Source organism: Miniopterus natalensis, chromosome 2 (genome assembly GCF_054644295.1).
Source record: "Miniopterus natalensis isolate mMinNat1 chromosome 2, mMinNat1.hap1, whole genome shotgun sequence".
NCBI classification, from domain to species: Eukaryota; Metazoa; Chordata; class Mammalia; order Chiroptera; family Miniopteridae; genus Miniopterus; species Miniopterus natalensis.
The window spans coordinates 142341019-142364903 of record NC_142082.1 but is presented as its reverse complement, the minus strand read 5'-3'; the positions used below and the strand labels follow the sequence as shown (position 1 = coordinate 142364903).

General features: G+C 40.6%; 1 protein-coding gene across 2 annotated transcripts in view; it reads right to left on the bottom strand.

Moving 5' to 3' along the window:
• Window positions 1–2373: 2373 nt before the first annotated feature.
• LIMA1 (LIM domain and actin binding 1) overlaps window positions 2374–23885 on the bottom strand; it is a 76222-nt gene continuing 54710 nt past the window's right edge. The window contains exons 5-11 of one of the 2 annotated variants that reach the window (XM_016201267.2): window positions 23680–23764; window positions 21936–22084; window positions 18923–19030; window positions 15476–15533; window positions 13540–13649; window positions 6199–6332; window positions 2374–4649 (exon numbers count right to left, since the gene is read on the bottom strand). In XM_016201267.2, the coding sequence (XP_016056753.1) occupies window positions 3635–4649; window positions 6199–6332; window positions 13540–13649; window positions 15476–15533; window positions 18923–19030; window positions 21936–22084; window positions 23680–23764 (1659 nt within the window). In that variant the 3' untranslated portion in view covers window positions 2374–3634. Of the gene's footprint in view, window positions 4650–6198; window positions 6333–13539; window positions 13653–15475; window positions 15534–18922; window positions 19031–21935; window positions 22085–23679; window positions 23765–23885 lie in introns of both variants that reach the window. The other variant, XM_016201266.2, reaches the window with a different exon arrangement.

The following is a 23885-nucleotide window of genomic DNA, read 5'->3' as shown; positions in this document are numbered from 1 at the left end:
CCGCCCCCCTTGGCTCCACCTCCACAGGCCTCTCAACTCTGGTCCCGCCCTTTTCTGCTACAGGTTTCAGCCACGCTTCTCCTTCTCTTGCCTATCCAATTACCGCCACACCCCTCATTTCGGGCCTAGCTCCCTAATGGGGACATTCCTTTTTCTCAGCCCAGCCCACTCAAAGCTGTTCGCGTTGCCGGGCAGGCTATATATCCCGCTACCCATCTCTCTACTCCCAGCCCCCCTCTTCCTAGGGCTTACCTCGCCATCTCTGCTGGCCCCGCCTACTCCTCTCCACCAGCAGAGGCTAACTAGAATGGTCTTAAAACAGATTTTAAAATCTAAGTCTCTACCTCTTATCTAAGGACAGATAAAGTAACTGTAACTAGTATGGCAAGCTTACTCAAAGCTAAAAGGTTTCAAAGAGAAAGGAAGAAGGAAAAACAACAAAAAAACCCCAGCCATTCTAAGGAGTACACTAGATTTGCTTAAATTCATTGGTTCTCAAACTTTAGCTCAGGCATTAGCTTGTTCCATCTCTCACAAGGAGAGTTTGTTAAAAGTTTCCTAGGCCCCATTCAAAGAGATTGATTCAGGAGGTTCAGGGGAGGATCCATGAGTTTGCATTTCTCATTTCTAACAAATTCATAGGCGATGCCTTCGCTGCTGGTCTGAGAACCACTGCCTGAAACCATTTTTCTCCAAATTCAACAACAGCTTAATGGTAACAGCCCTATATTCAAGATACATTTTAAAAGAAATCCTCCCTGATCCCCTGGGAATTCAAATCAGTGCCCCAAGGAACAGAGAACATGCTAACTTGGTGTGCAGGAACCAGCACACAATGATCTTGGTCTCAAGATCTATTCCCAGCCATGGCTGGTGTGGCTCAGTTGATAGAGCGTCCTCCCATGCACTGAAGGGTCTCCTGTTCAATTCTCAGTCAGGGCACATGCCTGGGTTGCGGGTTTGATCCCCAGTGGGGGTGCATGTGTGAGGCAACTGGTCAATGTTCCTCACATCAATATTTCTCTCTCTTCCTCTCCCTTAAAAAAAAAAAAATCAATATATATGTTATCTGTCACCAGAAAAACACATTTGTATCATTTCTCAACCTCTTGGCTGTTACAAAACATATTGCTCATGAAATATGTAATATGAAATATGAAAGCTTTGGCAGAAGTGATCGCACCAGCAAGATGGTGGAACTAAGCTGGCTCTGTAGCAGTCATGAAGAGTCTCCTTAAGCATCTCAAATTCCAAGCTGGCTCCTTTTCCCACTTCACCAATGAGGAACATCCTATTGCCACCACTGACTATCAAGTCCAAACAAGTTGCTTTCATTCAGGAGAGCTGAGAGAATAAACAATAAACACTTTTTATTTGGCTGTCGTTTGTTTTTTTCTAAGAATGCTTATTGTTATCTGGCCATTCTCTTAAAATGATGTCCTTTTATTATACTGGTTATGGAGCTAGTCCTTGTATCTACTCTCTATACCTATATGCCTATCTTAGCTCTTGAAAGGCATAGAAAGGGGTTCTAAGTGTACCTGATACATGTACCTGATACATGGTGACATATTCAACTGATATCCATAAATGCCAGCCATAGGCACTCAGACTTTTTTGTATAAAGTCAGTAGATATTGTACCATGCAGAGCAGTGAGTCACACAGGGAGGGTAGCTAAACTGAAGCCAGGATTGGACATTTTATGAAAGTCAGCAGGAGCTTCAGGATAACTGTTCAGTGAATAAGGCTTTCTAACTGACTTTAGTTTGTGGTAGAACAAGAGCAGAAGGTAGTACCTGGTCATCCAGTTAGAAGACCCTCACACACACACTGTCCCTGGGGAACATAACAGGTGACTCAAAAAGCATGCCTATCTCCAAGAAAATCCACACTCTCATTAAAAAAAAAAAAAAAAGTACCTTAACAATTGGGTCAGTTGCCTGTATAGGCAAGGAAATCAAACAACCAACTATGCCTCTGCTCAGAGTGGAAAGCAAGTCCATTTTCAGCAGAGGCATTTGGAAATTCCATTTGGCATGTTAGGCATAATTGTAAGGTAAATTATTAAATGTCGAGTACAATTAACCATTTTAAAAAACCCACCATTGAATTCTGAATTGGTAAAACAAATGGCTCATTTTGAATGTACATATTAATTCTCTTGCCAAGTTGCTTTCAAGAAAAATTTGTCTTCTTTCAGGGAGGATGAAAGCCCCAAAACCATCCCAACACCACCACCTAGTGGTGAGATATATTCATAGCGCTTCACTTAAACAACATCAGATTTTTTTCTTTCCAAACTGTTATGGTAAAAGTAGGCCCTAAGAGACCGTAACAATGTAAAAAAATAATGGAATGGAACATTGAAAAATTCAAATGTAAATTTAAAGCTTTATTGAATAAAAATGTTTCAGATTAAGCAAGACTGTAAGAAAGCAGAATATTTTACACCTCCAAAAAATATTAGAGCTAAATCTCTAAAAATGCAGTACAAAGAAAAGCCTATAGGTTAAAACACCTCTTTTCCCCACATATAATTTGGAATATCAATTATGTACAACAAATGTACTCAAGTTTATAATGTTCCAAAGCCTTAATACTAGAAAGCCCCCTCCCCCCACACCCCATAAAGGCCTATAATTGGTTTAATTGTACCCTGGGAATACTGTCTGCCATAAAAATCAACATCTTTTTGAGCTGATACAAATTTAACAACTAGTGTCCCAGAAAGAGGATATCTGAAGTGAAATATAGTGTTTGGGGGTCTGAGCTCAAGTGGTTTAAGGCATTTTCCCCCATTACTCCTCCTTTAAACTCATTTTGCTCTAACATGAAACATGGCAAACAACAATAAAAAAGATTTCGTTAAAATACTGCATGTTTCAGCAAATTATGAGAAGCACAAATACCACCAGAGAAGAAAGCAACCCCTTGGGGTATAGTCAAACTCATTGGCAAATAATATAGTTTACTTGGGAGACAGTGGATCTCTCCAAGCACCAAAGGTGCTTCAGAAAGATAGCTGTGTTATATCTCAAGACTCCAGTTTAGGATGTGATTTAGAGAGCAGGATACAAAGCAATAAATTTCCCATATATATCTGAATAAGAAAATTAACCTAAAATTTTAAAAAAGACTAAATAGTTGATCTCTTAATAGTTGAATGCTAAATAATTAAATTGGTATTCATTTAAAAATATACAAACTGTGCCCTTTATACTAAAGTGCATTCAGTCATAATGTTTAGGCCTCTAAATCCCTCTGTATGATTGAATTTTTAGTGTACTAATCCTCTATCTATACTAATCATCTATCTATTTCATACTGCCTTTGGGAAATACAGCGGAATCTGGACTGTATCAGTTGGAACATTTCTCTCCTCCTTTATAAGACCTGAAAGCACTTATGAATATAATCATGCCTAAAATAGAGGATTTAGGTGATGTTATCTCTAGCATCTAGAGATAAGTGCAGTATAGGATTTTATTTTTGAAGCAAGAACTGTTTCCCAAAATTACTTCCACATAAATTACAGTTTGTGCTAAGATAACTGTTTGCATACATCACTCTGATAAAGGGCAGTGGCTCACTAACACTAGCACAAATATAAGGCCCAGCACCATTGCAATTTATCATTCCTCCTCCTCCTCCTCCTCATCATCATAGTACCGATTTCTCTTTATCTGCTCCTCTATGGACAGCTCTTTGACTATGTCTCCCTCCCAGAATCCCACATCCTGGGACTTCTGGTTCTGAGTAGTGAATTCTTTAGTGGTGGTGTCGTCTGCAAAGCGAGACCAATTTGGAGACTTGGGTTCTAGTGGAGACTGCTGTTTGAAAAGGTTTCTATCATCTTCATCTACGTTTGCACCATTTTCTACAAGATTCTCACTCTCCATCTCAAAGCCATAACCTTCCTTACTTCTCTCTGCCTCCCCTCCTTTAGATTCCTTGTTCTGCCAGGTTATTTTCCCCACACCCCCATTCTTCTCAGAGGCCTTGGCATTTTCCACGTGTTTCCTTCCTGCTGCTATTCCTCCTACAGGCTCCTCGCTCCGCTCGGACACGCTCCAGCCCTTCCTGAAGGGCGGGGACGAGGTCTTTGGGCTCTTGACGGAAGCGGTTCGAAATGAAGCTGCTACAGTGAATGGGCGGCTTCTTTCCTTCAGAGAGGAAGATCGCCTCAGCTTCTTCAGATCCAGGTCTACATCCTCGGCTGCTTCAGGCTTGCTGATTTCATCCTCGGGAGGCCATTTGGGCTTGGATACTTTGATCCCTTCCTCCAATGTACTTCCTGAACTGCCAAGTTCAGTGGGGGGCGGCCAGGCGATCCTTAGCTTCTTGGTTTCAGCTGGCCTGTCTTCCTTCTCAGGCTGAGAGGAGGAGGCCTTGGCTTCCATACTTGCCGTCAGCTCACCCACCTTAGCAATGGGGGCATCTTCTACCCCTGGGCTTTGAGGGGTCTCCCCTGCATTTGGAAGCTGGGCTGGTCTCTCCAATGTCTCTTCATTTTCACTTTTGCTTGCCCACAGATCCTTGTGCGGTCTGTGCCCAAAGCCCTCATCATAGTTGCCTTTAGATTTAAAGAGTTGATTGAAGTGAGGCTTGCAATAGATTCTCCCACGTAATGATGCGTATGTTCCTAGACTGTTGTTAAAAGAAAAAGAGCATAAAGTTAACAAATCTGTATATTCCTATTTACGCCAGCAGGCTGAAAACTGGCGATTCCAGTATTTTCAGAAGATGACAAGTGAGAAAAAATATACTTAAAAGCATATCAATCACCTAGGATACTCTACCCTTTTAAATCACAATTGTTTTATTATCCTTATAAAGAACATGTTCACTTCCAGACCTGAACCTTCACAAGACATCCTTCTACCTGGTACACGTTCCCATTTTCAAATGATTTCATTACCCTCTGTCAAGACTGATGTTTTTTTTAAAAAAACTTCATTCAGGAAGTCTTGCCTAGGTAATCCCACCTATCTCTGATCACTCATATATTTTCTAAGTATTTACAACCTATAAATACTTATAATGATATTCCTTTGTAACAAGCTGAATCTCCTTCCTCCTAGTTTCCCATTTGTGTTATAATTTAAAAGCATATCGCTACAGGAATGGGTACAATGTGCTGCAGACAGCTGGCAGGCAACAGATACTAGTGACTGACTACAAGTAAGCTACAGCTAATAGGAGACTGGTGAGCAGTAGCTGGGAAGTAAGTCTACCATAATGTCAGTGCTGGACAGGCCTTTAGGAGAGTTGTCTCTCACAGGATAACGAATTTTAAAGGGGGTATAAAAACAGAAGCATTTCCATAGGAGAAATATAAAAATTAAAATTCAGAAAAATGTGCTTTGGAGGAAAAAAAAAAATAGTGGGCAAAAAAGAACCAACAAGTGGAAGTTAGAAAAGCCCACTTTGGCTCAATAGAAGGGAATGTCGTCAAGTTAGAGCTACCTAACACTGGACCTGGCTGTCACCTAACACTGGAACTGGCTGTCGTGAGGCGTCAAGCCTGCAGATGTGTCATGAAGATACCAGGACATCTTTCAAGAGCATTTTAGAAGGGATGCTTGCTCTGGAAGGAAAGCTGGAGGAAGTGACATCTTGGCTTCTCCCTTCTCTAGACTCTATATAATTTACAACGAGTTAATATGGAATATTCCCCCAATTGGCCACATTTACATCCATACTTTGAGTTACTTGGAAGAAATGATACACATAAGGATTATTTTCTCAGAAAGAAAATGAAGCAACATACAGAAAAATACATGCTCTTCAGGGTCTATTATTATTGCCATTGTTACCATTTATACAGTGCTCAGGACACTGTGAAGGAAAGGCTTAGACATTTATTCTCTTGAGATTTCTTAACTTTATGATTCTATGACTCCAAGGGAAAACATTCTACTAAATTAGGTCACAGGGGGTTTTACCTGCAACCCTATTATTTAAGCTTCAGTCCTAACATGTAAATTAACATATCAATGTACCAAGAAGTTCCAAACACTGCTACCATTTGATATGAAATACCTGTCACTAAATGTTACTTTTTACTTTTTTCAGGGGCCTTCAACTAATAGTACACTATCAGCACAATAGCTGTTAGTACCAGCGCTCTAAAAGCCAAAGACTCCCTCCGGGGGTCTAACTATACAGAGAGATGGCTTGTTTTAGTCTGGCTTACCTAAGTTTGTTGTTGCAGTAGGAGCAACGGAAGCAGCTGATGTGAAACACCTGCTGGTTGGCCAAGAGGCGCTCCATGGGGTAGACTGTCTTCTGACATTCCACACAGGTCTCTCTTGCAGGTGCCTGAAATTTCTGGGAAAGGGAAAAGGACAGTTTTCACTTAGCAGAGGCAGTGATGAGTTAGTACTCTGCTGAGATGGGCCCTGAAATTTACTTCGTTATCTAAGGGCTCCCTAACCTGGACTGTCAGTTCTCACAAGAACACTGAGTCTGCTGTGATACTATCAGCTGACTCTGAAGCCAAGAGGCTGTCCTGAATACCCTTCCCAGACTGTCTGGCTGACCTAAGTGTAGCAGCCACTGAGGATGGGTGGGACTAGGGCTGGATTGTGGAGAAAGGCTTAGAAAGGCTACAATATACAAAATGTTTCCGCAGACAGGAAATTAGGAGAAAATATCACACACAAGAAGAAAGAAGTTTGATTGTTTCATTCAAGTGCCAAGGAAAAACAGGACAGACTTTTGTAAGAACAAATTCTGAAGGAAAAAAATTTCAAGGAGAGGAAGAGCATTTGGCTTTGGGAATTAGGAAAAGACACTTTGATAAAGCATCTTTTAGTTCCCTCTGCTTATAATATTGACTTGCTCAATTCATAAGCCATAATCTTATTTTATTTTAAAATTTGTATTATTATTTTTTTAATCCTCACCTGAGGATATTTTTTTCATTGCTTTTCAGAGATAGTGGTAGGGGGACAGAGAGAAACACTGATGTGAGAGAGACACACTGATTGGTTGTCTCCTGCACACGCCCTGACAGGGGCCAGGGATGGAGCCTGCAACTGAGGTACAATGCCCTTGGTCAGAATTGAAACCGGGACCCTTCAGGCCAGTGCTCTAACCATTGAGTCAAACCGGCTAGGGCCATAATCTTTTTAAAGTAAGTCAAAACTGACACATAAATGGAACAACTTATAAGAGAAAAACTATTTTATTAGGACTCTAGAAGAAAGCATAGCCCAGTAAAACTGTAAGTTCTGCCACCTTTAAAAAAAAACACACCAATGGAGAATAAAACTAACATAATGGGGAGTGGGAAGTCAGAACCCATTGTTTGTAAAGTGTGGGATAGGGTGGGGTGAGCACAGCTGTTCTAGCTGGTAAATCCAATCCTAAAGAACATAAAATACTTGGTATTCTAGCATTGATAAAAGCCAGAATTCCAAAACTGGTTACATGGCTACTACGGGTGGGGTTACCAAGTCCTTAGGTGTGTGTAACCCTTGACTTGCCCCAACAGAAACACCTCAACCAGTAAATGCAAAAGCAGCTTAGGTTAAGGTGGCCAGGAAGCTCTCACAGCACTTTGTTGCCAAGACCAGTTGGTGGTAAATAATGCAAATTAGTTCCAAGGTCCAGGACCTGAATGGTTAAGGTAAGCCTAAAATTAACCAGGTATGGGTAAGATAGAATTTAGATTTTTAAAAAATCTGAAAATAGACCAATAAAAAATTCACACTGCTGGTTCACTTGTCACATGATTCACTAGGAGGTAAGGCAAAAAATAGAAATGGTTTTCCAAGCAGATTTGGAAAGGAAATGAGAATTGAAAATGGGCATAAAATGGAAGTAAAGGGAAAGATCTGTAAAAAGGAGTTTAATAAAATTAGAATGAAATTCCCAAATAGCACCAAAGGATGTAAGAATAAAGGAGCAGAACTGAGTGAAAATGGTTCCTTAATATCAACCCCCTTCATTCCTAGGGGTACAGTCCTAAAAAGAAAAACTTAAAGAGTCAAAGACCACAGGCTACAACCTAGCTCACCAAGCATAAGGGAGATATTTAAATGTGATCAAATGTTACTATATTGAACGCTGTTGGAAGTAATTAAGGTATTATTTGGAGCTCTGAATTCTTTTTTTCTTATGAACACTTCTAACAAGATAGGACTTAAGTGGAGATGTCCTTGAATAGTTTAATTAGGTTTCTCTAAAAGGACTAGGCCCTTATCAAGCAAGCAGGAGGCACATTAAAATGCAGAATGATTGGATATAATGGCACAATTGAAGCCACTGGAGAGAGCTGGTACAAATCACAATTCACATAATGTAAAAGTAATAGGACAAATGTATTTATCAGATTGAAAACATTTTTCAGCTGCAGGGTGGATTCTGTATTTTTTTTTTAACACTTGACTTAGGAAAATAAGTATTCATTCTGGCCAGTAAAGACAGAGCAGGACACAATTTCACATGGTGGAGGAGGTATTGGGCAGGGAGGGTTAAAGAGCACCCCTCCCCTGTACACGCACACAGAGAACACGCTGTGGGAGAGGGGTGCAGCCCAGTGAGGAGAAGGGAGAACCTGAGAGAAAGCTGAGAGTTGAGCTCACATTAGGAGGAAAGTGGAAGGCAGGAGCAGAAATGAGGTGCCAGGAGCAGGAAGCAGAAGCTGGAAGAGACAAACAGGAACCTTCAATGAACACACAGCATTCAGTGCGCCCGGGGCGCTTCACTGCCGCTGAGCTCTAGCTCAGTCCGGGACCCAGATCCACGAATGAGAAGATCCCGGTTTCTTTCTTTTTCAACTATCTCTGCTAATCGTGGCAAAATCAGCCTCACTCACATCTACCTGAGGCTGGCACATGCCCCAGCTCAGGAGAGAAGGCTCTTATGAGCCTTCGCCCACACAAGGAGTCGTTCATTAACAATTCTTCAGTGTCTTACTACCTTCTACACCTGGCCCGCAATGGCTCCTTCTCTTTCACCCACACAAGCGAAAAACCATTCTTCCTTTTTAATATCAAAATCATACAGGCAGACCTTGTTTTATTGCACTTTGCTTTACTGAGCTTCACAGATGCTGTTGTTGTTTTTTTTACAAATTAAAGGCAAGACCCTCCATCAGCAAAAAATTACAACTCACTTTGTTGTGATGGTCTGGAACTGAACCCACAGTATCTCCCAGGTACGCCTATAAATTGTGGCTCAGATACCTGACTAACCACTAACTTCTGACTAGCCAGACCTACCAGATTCCCATGATTCCTATTCATTTTTTACATAAACCCCTTTTAATATTATTTAAGGTTTATGAGGCAGCTGCCCAAGGGCCCTTATAGTTTCATAAAGACAAGAGGATGCCAACATGGTACAATGCCAAGTCAGAGTGGCTGCGGCTGTGCCTTCGCTTTATTTCCTCTGTCCTGGGCTCTCAGCCATTTTTCTGTAATTGCCTCCATGTCTATTCAGACAACAGGAAGCATAGTCAATGCCCAAAAATCTCTACCATTATGGTAGGCCTGGCATATATCCTGTTCATGCCTTCATGGCATGCTCAGACTTGGCACAGACACATTAAAAACACTGCCAATATTAGAATGTTAGACATTTTTTAATCTTTACAATATATATTTTTTCAGTGTGTAAGATGTTTTTCCATCTCCTCTCCTTTTTCACGTGTAGAAACTAACGCACCAGGATGTCAGGTGCCTTATCAAAGTTCTCACAGTCAGTAAATTAAAACTCAGAACTACTGACTCACAAACCAATAGAGCATTTTCTAATTTTTCCTGGAATGTTAGATTTCCATAACTAAAGGAAACTCTTTGGGAGAAGAGCGCAGATGCTAACTCAAATGAAAATAACCTCACTACAGCACTTTGAATAAAGTACAGTCTTTGTTTCAAATTAAAATATACAGATAATAACTCTGAGATACTTAGGAATGAATGAGGTAACACATAAATAATGGATGTTCATAAACACTGTCATGTCTTTCTCATCTGAGGGATCTTACAGGGCCTCTGCTAATCAGTATCTACTTAAAGCTATTTTTCTAACAAATTGCATGAGTTCATCTATATTCTTTCACTCTCCTAAGTATATTTTCTAGTCTAATGAAGGTTCCAGTGGGGTACATATGTGTGTGTGGTGGGGGGAGGCAGCAGCTGGCAACGGGCAGTGAAGCTAACTAGCCTTTAGACAAAGCGAAATCAGAAGGGAATTCTGTATGGACAGAATTTCCCTCCTTCCAATTTGTGCAAAATACCTAGACAATTAAAATTAAAATTCTTCACCACACAGTAAATGATTGGGCCGGCTCTGTACAGCTTTAACCCTTCCTCTAGCTTTCTGTGAAACTTTTTGAAAGCGTTTCAGGGATATTCACATCTTAAACAGACTGCTCTACATGTTGAAGACAGGTTAGTGCTCTGAGAAAGCAGTAATGATGTAGGTAATGAGAAAAGACTCTGGATGCCCTTCTAGCGTAATTGTGATCACTCTGCAAAAGAGCATAAAACCTCCTACCCTGTCTGTACAGGGACAGCTGGCAGCGCACAGAGGGGGTGCCATGGCACACGTCCTCTCATGTAGTCTGCCGTGTTTTCTCTCCAGTCATCAGCAGGACCAGCAAGGAAGCCTGGGACTGGGCTGTCCTGGACACAGTTGGGGCAAACGGGTGTTCCCAGGGCCAGCTACATCTCCTTGTACTTCTTCCCTTACCTTCCCCTCTGGGAACATTCAGGGGAATACTTCTTTCAATGGGAGAACATAAAGCTTAAGAGACCTCTGGGTCTCTTGAGTCAAAAGGTTCTGATCCTTCTCACAGGGTCCACTGAGCTCTGCACCCAGAATAACACATTTTTGAGAAGGAATCTGCAACTTCGACTTTATTAGCACCAAGTCTCATCAACTAAGCTATTTGGCCAGTGTTCAAAATATACAAAGTCCTTACTTTTAAAGACCAGTATTGCGGTTTTTTAATTAAGCTAAAATTTGAAATGAGTTGAGTCTGGGCCTTAGGTGTCCTATTTTCAATAAATGACAAGGCACTAAGGAAAAGTTTCTCCAGGTTTCATGGGACCCAAAAATCTATTCTGAGTGAACAAGGTTATTCTTAGCTGTATGTAATTTCCCAAAATGGAGAAACAACTTGCTTCATGGTCTATAACCACGAGACCAGTTATGCCAGCAGGTCTTTCTGTAAATACTAAAGTATCTATACACTTGCCTGCAGAATGTAAATGGTACCTTTGAGGAAGAGAAAATAAACTGCCCTTAAACAAAAGTGGCGATGTGATTGGATCCCACCCCTCGCTCCGTACATCATAACCATCTGAGCTTTGCACCTCGGGCAAACATAGGCACCAGGCCAGTTTACTCCTGTCTTTAGGCAATGTTCAAAACCTGAGGTGTACGGCTGGTGAAAGCGGGCCTGTTTGCATTCTACTGCTGAGCGACCACGGCCAAAGAAACAGGCATGGGCCCGGGGAAGGTGCACAGGGAGCTTTACCTCCGTCTCCGCTCCGTAGTATGCCAGGCAGGCCTGAGTGAGACGTCTGTCGCTCACTGCTCATCAGCTCAGACCCTGGAGTTTGAATCAGGAAGGATCTTAAAGGTCCAACCAAGGCCTAGGAGGTCTGGTCTAGCAGTTCAGGGAGGGACTTAAGGCTGGATTGAGCCCAGCTGGGTGTGGCTCAGCGGTTGAGCGTCGACCTAGGATCCAGGAGATCCAGGTTCAATTCCCGGTCAGGGCACATGCCCGGGTTGCGGGCTGCAGCCAATCAATGACTCTCTCATCATTGATGTTTCTATCTCTCTCTCTCCCTCTCCCTTCCTCTCTCTGAAATCAATAAAGATATATTAAAAAAAAAAAGACTGGATTGAGACTTCAAAAATATTCAAGTACAGATTTCAGTTCTTAGATTAGCCATGGAATTTCCCTAGTCCCTTAGGCACACAGAACCCACTTGCTAGCTGTCCTTGATCCAGAACTATAACCCAAGGACTACATCTGGGCAGGGCTGCTCCTGAAGAGGAAATTAACCCCGTGGCATTTACTACTTTGTTGGACTCCAAATACTGAAAAGAGGAAAGTGCTGACGAGCACGAGCAGAAGGCCAGGACTGGAGAGGGGCATGTCGAATACACGTGCAGATTCAATCACTGTAAATAACTCAGCTCTTTCTCCCGATACTCATCTTCTCTTGCTACTTTCTTTACCTTTTGCTCCTTTTTCATAAAGTTTGCTCTCCTTATGAACTTCTGCTTCTTTTAAAATGTTTATGTTTACTTTCTTTACCCCTTTTTAAACCCACCCTTTAAAGCCTGCTCTCTCCCCTTTCCTCGCCTGTGTGCTCTTCTCTTCATTCTTTTTTCGCACTAGGGCTTCCATTAGGGCGCCGGGCATGCCCACGGTGCAGAGAGATGGGCATGGCGGGTGTGTGCATGAGGATGGGGCACTATGAACTGACTTATTTTCAATGTTGTGTTGCTCTCTTAAGTTTTGTTTCAAAACTTAACATTTGAGAGAAACTCAGCAGGCAGAAGAGAGCAACACAACATTGAAAATAAGTCAGTTTTAATAATAATCAGCCTACAACAGGTGTTGGATTTTTTTTTTTTAATCTTCGCTTATTTTTATGGGAATATATAGAAAGGGAAAAGATGGTTTTAAAAATTGGTGGATAAAACGAGACCATAGGTTGAATAGCCAAGTAAAATTTTCTTGGGGTACAAAAATTTCGTACATTCCTTAACATCTAATATTATATCAAAGCCTAAGTGTCAATTTGAATGTCAATTTTTACAGCAAATGGGCTGGCCAACCCCCACTGGAATGTATACATTCTTTTCTTTCTTTTTTTTAAAAAAAATATCTTTATTGATTTCAGAGAGAGGAAGGGAGAAGGAGAGAGAGAGTTGAAACATCAATATTAAGAGAAAGTCATTGATCGGCTGCCTCCTGCACACCCCCGACTGGGGATCGAGCCCACAACCCGGGCTTGAGCCCCGACCAGGAATCGAACCACGGTCTCTTGGATCCTAGGTTGATGCTCAACTGCTGAGCCACACCCGGCTGGGCCGCATTCTTTCTTTAAATATGCTGACCACTAATCATGTGATGGTCAAGTTCCCCAGACCAGGGAGCCACTCTCTTGAAGTTGACATTGCACATTCCTGTCCAATGGGCTGATTTTAGTTTAACGGATTTCTCATGTTTCCCACTTTGTGAGCTTTTACCCATTCACAGATTTATGGACTTGGACTTTAAAAAAATCAGGTTATTTTCTTTCACTTTAGGTTTTTTTTAAAACTTTTATGAGTTTTCCAGATTTCAAACTGAATGCTACTACCAGTAGGCCTGCGCACCCCCATCCAGACCCAACCATCTGAGCAGAAGCAGCGAGACTTCCAGGAAAAGTGACTGGCCTTAAGTGTGTCCTTATTTGGTATTTTTATCCCTAGGAAAGCAAAAACGGGTTATAATGAACATAATGATAGAGGCGCAATGAACTCCAGCGTCTAAAGGCTCAGAGAGAAATTGCCATCATACCTTTACTGCTTTGAGAGGAGAACTTTCAGAAAGGCTGGAGGCTCTGGAATCTGAACTTAGTGGCTTGGGATGGACAGGTTGCTGGATCTCACTCTTAACCTGGGAGTTACCTGCTTGAGTTACGAAAGGAAGACATTTTTTAATACCTCATGGGAAGTCTCAGAAAAGGTTCCTCCCCAAAGCCAAGTTTAGGTGCCTTCACTAATAACAGGTCCTTACGCCACCAGGAAAAACACTGCTTTTCTACTGCGGAAGAGTCTAATACGAAAAGCTACGCTCTTAGGTTCTCTCACAAATCAGGTTCTCAGCCAGGAGGCTTTCTCACCCTTTGTCACAAACAGCAAGAATTCAAACCGCCCTATATAAGGCACTTTCTGCCCTGTAGCTTTTGTCATTGATTAAAAAAAGATTATTTTATTTTATTTTTTTAGAGAAAGAGGAAGAGAAACATTGACGTGAGAGTGAGACATTGGCTGCCTCTTGCATGCCCCCTTGCGGGGATAGAGCCTGAAACCCTGACTGGGAATCAAACCAGCAACCTTTTGGTGCATGGGACAATGCCCAACTAAGCCACACCGGCCAAGGAACTTTTGTCATTTTTAAAGGCTGTTTTAGACTTTGATGACTTTTTGGTAGTTAGCACTCCCCGTAACTCCTTCTGGGGTGCTTGAGAGCAGAAATTCATAACACGTATGAGAGAGAGAAGGAGAGAGAGAAATTGACAGTCTTTTTGGTCAGTCCTATAGCAGATATCCATGGACAAAGATTATGGGATGAAATTCTTTTCATAATCACTGTGGTATCACCTGCATAAGTTAATTTCCTGCCAATACATTCATCGTGTGGAAAACTCGGAAGAGGCATAGAAAAGTCATTTACACAGCTACTAAGGAAACATAAAATAATTCCTTATAGTCTAGAGTTAACAAAGTACTAAAAGATTAAAGCCTATTTTTCAAAAAATGTTTTGCATGCCTAGTCAAAATTCAGAAAAAAATGTCTTTCTTTTCTTTTTATTTTTAGGATTTTTTATTGATATTTAGAGAGAGGGAAGGAGAGAGAGAAACATCATTGTAAGATTGAAACATCGATTGGCTGCCTCCTGCACCCCCCCCCCCCACTGGGGTTCCAGCCCACAGCCCAGGCATGTGCCCTGAGTGGGAATCAAACTGGCAGCCTTCTGGTGCACAGGAAGGTGCCCAGCCAACTGAGCCACACTGACCAGGGCCAGAAAAAGTTCTAGTCCAAGAAAAATGATTGCAAAAGGAATATTCTTAGATTCAAGCAGCAAAAGTTCCTCTCTGAATTTTTAAGGTAGGGTTTACTAGAGATTTGTTTAGCTCTACTTTAGTTGCTGAGTTTTCAGGGTCTAATAAACTAATTAACCAGGGAGAAGGGAGAAATCCAACTAATATATATAAAACACTGAGAAACGGAATCAAAGTGGATAGAGTAAAGGAAAAAACCAGAGGTTTTTATCTTTGGGAGCAGGAAGACTCAAAACCACTCCCAAATAGGATGAATAGGTGATGACATTCAACATCAACAGAAAAATCTCTAGAGTCTGGTAGCGGATGGACTATGTACACATTCAGACAAGTAGGGAAAGATATTTTCAATAGGTTACTCAAATACCAACTCTTTATCCCTGTAAGTTAATGAAATCCTTGGCTAACCTTTTATTAAAATGAAACTTCAAAATTAGTTTTTACAGCTTTAAACCTGAAAAGATTTGGTACAAAACGTAGGATAAGTTCAATGAAAGAAGCACCAAAAGTGTTCAGGTTGCCCCGCATTAATATAATTGAATTTAACCTCTCCCTAGCCATGAAATGTGGGAAGGGTATTTGAGCATCAGTCCTTAAAACCAAGCGAAAGATCTGATCGGCACTGACAGCAAGGGGGCCACCCTCCAGATCTAAGAACGAATGCTTACGGAAGTCCGCTTCAGCAGGGGTGGAACGGACTGCCAGGCTATTCTCAGTTGCAGAAACCTACAAAAAAAGAGCGGTGGGATTAAGAATCACATTAAAAATAAATGAACAAACTGCTGTTAATGCCATAGAAACCTGCTGACTCCAGTCAGTCACTGGCTGCCTGGGGGAAATAACGGGCCCCAGAACAGCTGAGCATTTAAACAAGAGGCAGCACAATGTCTTTTATGAGGATATTAACATGCCTCTCAATTACAGAGTAAGGCCAGAAACAGACTGCACTCCGCTGCCAAAACTGTGCATCATCTCCCTTTATAACAGAACTTCTAAACCATATCTTTTAATTCTCATAAAATAAAAAAGGCGAGGGAGCAGCAAACAAACCCTCTATCGGGGAGAACAAAGCCCCTCACCATAAACCCTAACTCACATAACCATAACTCGCTCCAAGGCAAAATAAAGTCCTTACATATAGAAACTATTCTTATTTTCCAACCAAATACATTCTACTGAAACAAGCTTACTAGTACAGAAGACTTTCTGATAGCTATAAAACAAATGTATCTAAAGCCAACCTCCAGTATTACCTTCAAGGTTGGTTTCCCTTTTTAATCCGTCCCAAAATAGCAGTGTTTAACAGATGGCAGATCTTATGTATAGGTGTATATTTTCCGCAGAAACCATCAAATTTAAATAAAGAACCTTCCACTAGCTTTCTCTCTCCTTTCTACTGGCCCCTAGGCCTTCCTGGTATCTTTCTCCACACTCAAATAATGAGGGGTGAGTAGGGACCGAATGTACACTCTTCATGCAATAATTTTTTCACTTAGATGTCAGGGATTTCTTATGAGTGATGCTGAGAGTTTATATCAGGCTGTCTAATGTACTGAATAAATTTAGATAAAATATTGGAGATTAAGTTGTTGCCTGACTGCACCTGAATATTTTTCCCCCACCACTCTCTTTTCATTACAGGAATTCTGACACAGTACAAAATGAACCAGTATAATAACAGCTGATATTTACTGAGTCTTTACTGTGATTACTGAAATGATCACCTTACATGCATTATTTCATTTAATGATACGAAATAAAATTTCTGAAAGTTGTGCATGGCCATAAAAAGCTCTTCAATTCTTGCTAATTAGTAGGTGCATCCATCCCAGGATGTTCTCTCACCTCTAATTTGGTCACCTTGAACCTAAAGGGTAAAGCTAATGCCAATCATGACATCATTGCACGTGTCCAACCCAGATGACTTCACTGCAGGAACAGCCAAGAGAGAGCACGTGAGATTCTGCTCAAACATTTCATTAAAGGAAAGTACAAGTTCATTCACAAGAGGAGAAAGGGAAGAACAATACCTTTACAAAATAGTCTATTTGAGGCAAGTTTGTCCTAGTATTAATGTCCTTTTGTAACAAATCGAAGTTCAAACAGATCTTAGGTATTGGTTAACAAAAGCTAGGCAAACAGCCAAAAGGACAGCTGAGGCTCTGAAAAAGTTTATGAATTTTAGGGCAGCCAAGTGCTTATGAACCTGCAGTGTGTGCTTAAAGACGGTACCCTATCTTTAACACCTTTCTTCCCGCCCACTCCCCAATTCATGATTCAGTTACACTGATGCTTTTTTAGGCTATAATTAAAATGTTCTGATCCTCCAGTTCAGCTCAGAGTTCAAGTTTCAAATCAGCACGAATTCAATCAAGAAGAAAACATGAAATTAGATACAGGGACAACCCAAGCAGTTTTTTCAGAGGATCATTTCTCAAACTATGCTCCTAGGGTACATTGGGGGATTTCAATACTAGGAATATTTTCCCCCTAAGTATCTTTTTTATAAGATATAAGGAAAAATCCCAACCATATTTACTTCGTTATTCTTAAGACATAATCTTCCACTTAAAAAATGGGAAACCCAGACAGTCTAATGAGAGAACTCACTTGATACACGACATGTGACCTATGCCACTGATGCCTGAGCCCACTGTTGCAAAGATGTATGTAATTTATTTGGTAATTTTGTGATTATGAAACATTACTGCCAAGTATTTTGTCTTGTTATTTCAACATCTATTTGTGATGTTTTTGTAAAGTAAAGTGATTTAATTTTTCTAAATTTTTTTCCTGTTCTAGTCTATGATTCAACTTGTGTAGTCATTAATCTGAGAGCATTCTTCTGTGTGCCTGCTTTGATCCAACCAAGTGTGTAGTGTATCTCATGAGTTCCTGTCAGTGTTAATACAGAAAAAATTTTAAAGTCTGTTAGAGTGACACAAGTTTGAGAACTATTGCTCTTAACCAATTTTTAATTATCTCTTCGTCTTTTGGGAGAATGGCTTCAAGGTGTCAATACGTATAACAGAAACAATGGTTTTTCTCCTAAGATTAATCACTGTAATAGATTTAAAAGCTCTTTCTCCTCATCTAACTTAACATTTGATTATCACATTGACCAAAAGACCAAAGAGATTGGTAATGGATTGGAAGAGAAAATGATAAATTCACCTGACAGTCATATTGTCACTTACTCCAACTAAGTCATTCATCTAACAATAAGCCCAAACAATACAAATCTCATTTGCTTAAAAATCTTACCCTGGCTTTCCACCACTGCAGGACTACATCCAAACTCTTAAGGGTAGCATACAAAGCTTCTCAAGACCCACTCTGGCCCTCTCCCTCCACCTGTCTCTCACCATTGCTTGTATTCACCTCCTGTTCCAGCCAAATCATCTTGGTTTAGATCTCCGACTTCCAAATCTCTGTTATGTCTGGAATACCCTTCTCTTGTTTTCACTCAAAGTTCTCCTTATTCACTTGGCCTATTTCCACACATTTTTCAGGACTTGGCTCAGACATCACCTTCTTGAGGAAGTCAGGGCAAGTGTCCTTAGTCTCAGCTTCCATGGCCCTGAATAGCACCTCTCACAGCACTGGTCACACTGCTTTATGATGGCCAACCTGTTACTCGCCTCCCTTCTATTGTTAGCTCCCTTGCAGATAAAGACCACATGGGATGGTATGTTCATACTTGGTTTTTAAGCTTAGCATTTCCTATGCTTAGCAGAGTGCCTAGCTTTCAAAATACTTTGAATGAAAGAATAAAATTTTCTTGCATAAAATGAGTTAAATTAATAATATACAGATACTTTGAAGATAATATTTCTAATCAAAACATAGTTTCAAAAAATCGCTTTAGCTCTACACCCTCTGAGCATTTGCTGAGCGAAAGAATTTTCCAGTGAAGGTTCATTATTTGGTCAGCTATAAGTTGCAGAGCTCCCCAACTGAAATTATGTGACCTGCAAAAACAACAATCTGTCCTGGCAGCTGTTACCAAATTCCCAGACACTCCACAGCCCAGAGTTAGAGTGGTTTCTAATTTTAAGCATCTAATTTAGAACACATGCTTCCTTGGCAACTGGACATCAGACTTTTCAACCCACCTTTTCTCCATCCTGATGGGAGATACAGACCTCAGGACCTGGGGGCACATTCTCCTTTTGCTCCAACTTATGAATTTTGATTTCACTGCCATTTGCTCTCAATTCATTCTAGAAAGTAAAAATAGTCTGTGAAATTTTAAAAAATTCTCAAAATAATAAAATAAAATAAATTCTCCCTATTATATTTTCTTCATAGCACATCTATTAAGTAAACTTGGAATGTGGAAAAAAAAATTCTTTTAAAAGGCCTCAGATAAAATCAATCCCCTAATTCTCACAAGCAAAACCCATTGATCTGTGAAATGACAAAAGCAGCTTTGTGGACACATACCTTAGAGTTAAATATTTGTACACTAGTCTAAAACCAGATGCTCATTAGATTACAGACACACCAACACAGACACACACACAGACCACCCCCAGCATACAATGTTCTTGTGATTCACTCTTCTAGCAGCAGAGCTTGTGGGAATGCAAAGCTTGTGAGTTTTATCAGAAAAGACCATTCTGGAGCAGGGAAAGGAGATGCCAAGTGCCAATAATTAAGAAAATATACTGACCATATATATATATATGCCCGGCCTGGAAAGAGAGACAGGGATGATGTATGCATATGAAAACAAATTATATTTAATGATACCATAAAACAACCTATTTTTAGTGAGACTTTCAAAAAACATATTTTTGCATAAATTCATACATTGTACTAAAGACATACCTTATTCTACTTCTCATAACAGAGCCTCAACATAAAAAGCAGGCATTAATAATGTCATAGGAATAAGCATATCAATTTTTTTCCCTTGCAAAGAACACTTGGGGCAAGATATTAAAATTAACTTTATCTATTAGACCCAAAATTAATATAGAGGTAGATGAATATGGGCATTTCCTACTGTTAATCTGCTAGTAATCTAGTACCTTTCTGTTCTCTGTGATTCTTTAGGCCTGGGGAGAAAACAAATAATTTATGGCCATAGGGCCAATGAAGGGAGCGTGAGTGAGACTGACTTAATCAGGTGTGGAATTCCAGATTAAGGCACACATTCTGGAGGTACCTCTACAGGGAGGAGCTGGCTGCGGGCACTGTGGAAGACAACCGTACCGACAGCCCAACCAATCATTCCTAATCCCATCTCAAAGTCCAGCCTCCAGAATCACTGCCACAGTTTATGCCTTGTTACAACCATCCTCTGTAAGGGGCCTGAGAAATTCTTTTGGTATGAGATAAAATGTACTTTTTACAAGAATTCCTAAAGCATTTCAACTCTTAAAATTTTCAGAGATGGCGAACTGCATTGCAGAAAGTATATGGAGTTAAAAAAAAAAGTCACCGAACAGGTTTTTCCACTCAGGAAGTCACCTGGTCAGAATGTTTATAGCAGGAGGGCCTGAGAAGCAGCAAAATCCTGCAACACGAGGGAATAAAGCTGAACAGTTCACCGATCTGGGGTATCTCCTGACCTGCCTTCCAAAAGAAGTCTAAGTTTGCTCATTTTTCACACTCACTGCTGATTTACACACCTCTTCTTAAAATTACAGGGAAAAATCAAGATGAAATTATTCATTGCCCAGAGACTTAGGCCACCAATAAATGCTGCTGGAAAAGGCACACTTAGTAATGTGGGAAAAAGAAGGCCCTACTGCTGAAATACACATTATAATTTCCAATAGGCACCAGTTTCAGACTGCTTGGGAAGAAATAAAATTCAGTACTAGTCTTCCACCTTGGTTAAAAAATAGGACATCAAGAGATTAATGGTTTGTAATTTGAAATCTTAGAAGAAACAAACATTTGAAAGATACATATAGAGGTATGTGTACGCGTGTGTGTACATATGAATAAGATGCATTTAAAAGGTAACTTCAATTAAGCAGTTCCATAGTGTCATCCCACAGGTTAAGCCTAGGTAAGTATAAAATGGAAAGATCTTCCACTTTATTTTATATTACTTTAGTTTTAAATATGTTTTTACTGATTTCAGAGAGAGGAAGGGTGAGGGGGGGAGAGAGAGAGAGAAACATCAGTGATGAGAGAGAGTCATTGATCGGCTGCCTCCTGCACGCCCCCTACTGGGGACTGAGCCCACAACCTGGGCAAGTGCCCTGACTGGGAATTGAACCCCGATCTCCTGGAGCTCAACTGCTGAGCCACACCAGCTGGGCAGAAAGACCTTCCATTTTATTTAGAAGACCTAATTTTTTGTTCTTACTAAGCATGTCATATCTTGTCATTTCTCTCCCCTTTTCTCATCTACTATTCTATTTTTTTAGAAAATCATTACATCACAAGGAGTAAAGATTAATAAGCCATATATTGTACAATTTCATTTATAAGAAATGTCTGGAATAGGCAAGTCCATTAAGACAGAAAGATTAGTGGTTGACAGGGGAATTGGGAGTGACTGCACAGGCATGGGGTCTCTTTTTGGAGTGATGGAAATGTTCTGGAATTAGTGATGATGGTTGCACCACCTTGTGAATATACTAAAAATTACTGAATTATATACTTTAAAATGGTGATTTTTATGTCATATAAATTATATATCAATAAAAAATTGCAAAAAACCCCACCCCATATTAATGTCAAATATATCTATTTCTCTCCACTATTTGCCCTTTCTTCCCTCAAAAACAAAAATAAAATAGATGTTTCTGTTAAAACTAATAAAATACTACTACTTTAACAACAACAAGATTAAGCAGAAGAGACAGGAAAACTCTCTATGACATTACTGAATGGTAACATCACACACACAAAAATGAGTGGGGTGAGGTCTAGGAAAGCAGAGACAGGATAGAACATGGTAAGGGTGAAAAATAAAGCTACAATAGGATCTCTGTCAAAAGGAAATGGGGGTGGGGGAAGAAAGAAGAAGCCAGGGCTCATAAGTCAGGGTCTGGTGACATTTCTAGTTCCTGTGCTCAGTGACCATTGGATGGATGGATGGATGGATGGATGGATGGATGGATGGATGGATGGATGGATGGATGGATGATGCAGAACACATACTGTATAGTTGGTGGAACTGCTTTGTTTGGACACAGCTGCCTGGTACTTGGCCATTCGATCCTTTATGGAGGTTTCTGACAGGCGAGGGAGCTCCAGATTTCGCCTAGTCTCACTTTTCTCCGAGTTGAATGCAGAAGTTGACACTTGACCTGGAAGCATGCAAGAACATGCTTTATTAGAAGATAAAATGTGATTTCAGTGGTTTCGAGAGAATCAATTTGGGGCTATTGTAATCTAATGGAATCAATTTCTTCTATTAAGAGTACAAAGAAGGAAAGCAGGAATATAACTGTCATTTACATGGTAATATTCACTCACTTTCCCAGTATTAAAAGGAGAACCTTTATCATAATTGAGTATTGTATACTTTAAAACTCTGGCTTATTTAACATGTGAAAAAAATTAGATCTCAATGTCATCTTATTTGCATTTCTTTGATTATTAGGAGGCTGATGATTTTATTATGTTTATTAATTTATTGCTTTTCTTTTGTGCAGTATCTTATATGCCATTCAAAACATAATAATTCCACCCTCAAGGTGTTTTGTTAATGTTGGTAGTGCAGATAACCAATCTGTGTGTTTTTTATTATTGATTTGGGGGGGCATCGATTTGTTGTTCCACTTATTTGTGCATTCATTGGTTGATTCTTGTATGTGCCCACAACCTCAGTGTCTCAGGATGACGCTCTAACCAATTGAGCTATCTGGCCAGGGCTTAGGATAACCAATCTTGGTAGGGGATACTGCCCATCCATGGGAGCCCCTCAAGCCTCAGATGACTAAGGAGCCAAAATTGTCGGAAGTACTTCCCTTGGAATCCTGCAAAGGTACCATATGTTTACCACAGGTTACCACTGACAAGGACGGATTAAAAATACAGAGAAGCTATTTGTGGAGAGCAATGAGATTTGGGAATGGCTTGTATTGATACTGTTGTATTTTAACCTAGTTGCTAATTAGCAAGAAAGGAGCAAAGGGAAGGACAAATATTATAGTCATTTGTGCAGCTTTGCCAGGAAGCTGCAGTTTAGACACATGCCCAGTAAAGACTGGGTGACAAAGGGAAGGTACTTGTCTGTCAGTCACACCTGGAACAGGTCATTGGCCAGAACAGTGTGGCTACTGCAACCTCCGGAAGATCTGAGATACTTAAGCTCCTAAACAAAGGAGTTCACTCTCTTGGTTCGCAGTCTTGCCTCTTGCTTGCCTGTGCTTGACTCCTGGCTTGCAGGACTCTCGTGTTCCTGCCTTGGCCCACATGGCCCACAGCCATGTGGACCCCACACAATGGACTGATGGACTGCAACTAGCTTGATGTTAATCCGGACCCAATTCCAATGTGGAAAGGAAACTTTGGGCACTGGCTTTGCTTCTAGCTCTACTGAACCTCAGCTGCACATCTTCCAGGACTGGATTAAGGGAAATGGGACTGGAAACCCAAGGATATAAATTCCAGGCAAATAAAAGTCACTCATCCTCCCGTACCAGTCTCGGAAAATTCTTTTTCTCAAGATATCACAAGGACCCGACCCCCAGCACCAGGTGGGGAAAGGGATACCTCACTCCCACTAGCAACGGAGAAAGACAATCCATGCATCTCTCCAGTAACAGTATCTAACAGACAGATTTTCCTTTAATTTGTGCCACTCTTCCTTCAAAAGCATTGACTTTGTGGCCAAAAGGTACTGTTTACTAATGAGTACTTCCCAGAGAACATCATGCACATGGAACTCTCTGCTTACCTGGCCCTATTTCCAAATCATCCAGAGAGTAGCTGTTTTCAGAGATCCTCCTTCCACCCGCACTCCGGCTTTGGGCCCGAAGAATCTGTTTGGAAAACAAAACCCAGAAATAAGTTTTGCATAGAAGATGGGAAATCTTGATGCAATGTTCAAAAAGGAGGACTGCAAATCTCCTTTATAAATAAAATACGGAAGAGATTAGACTT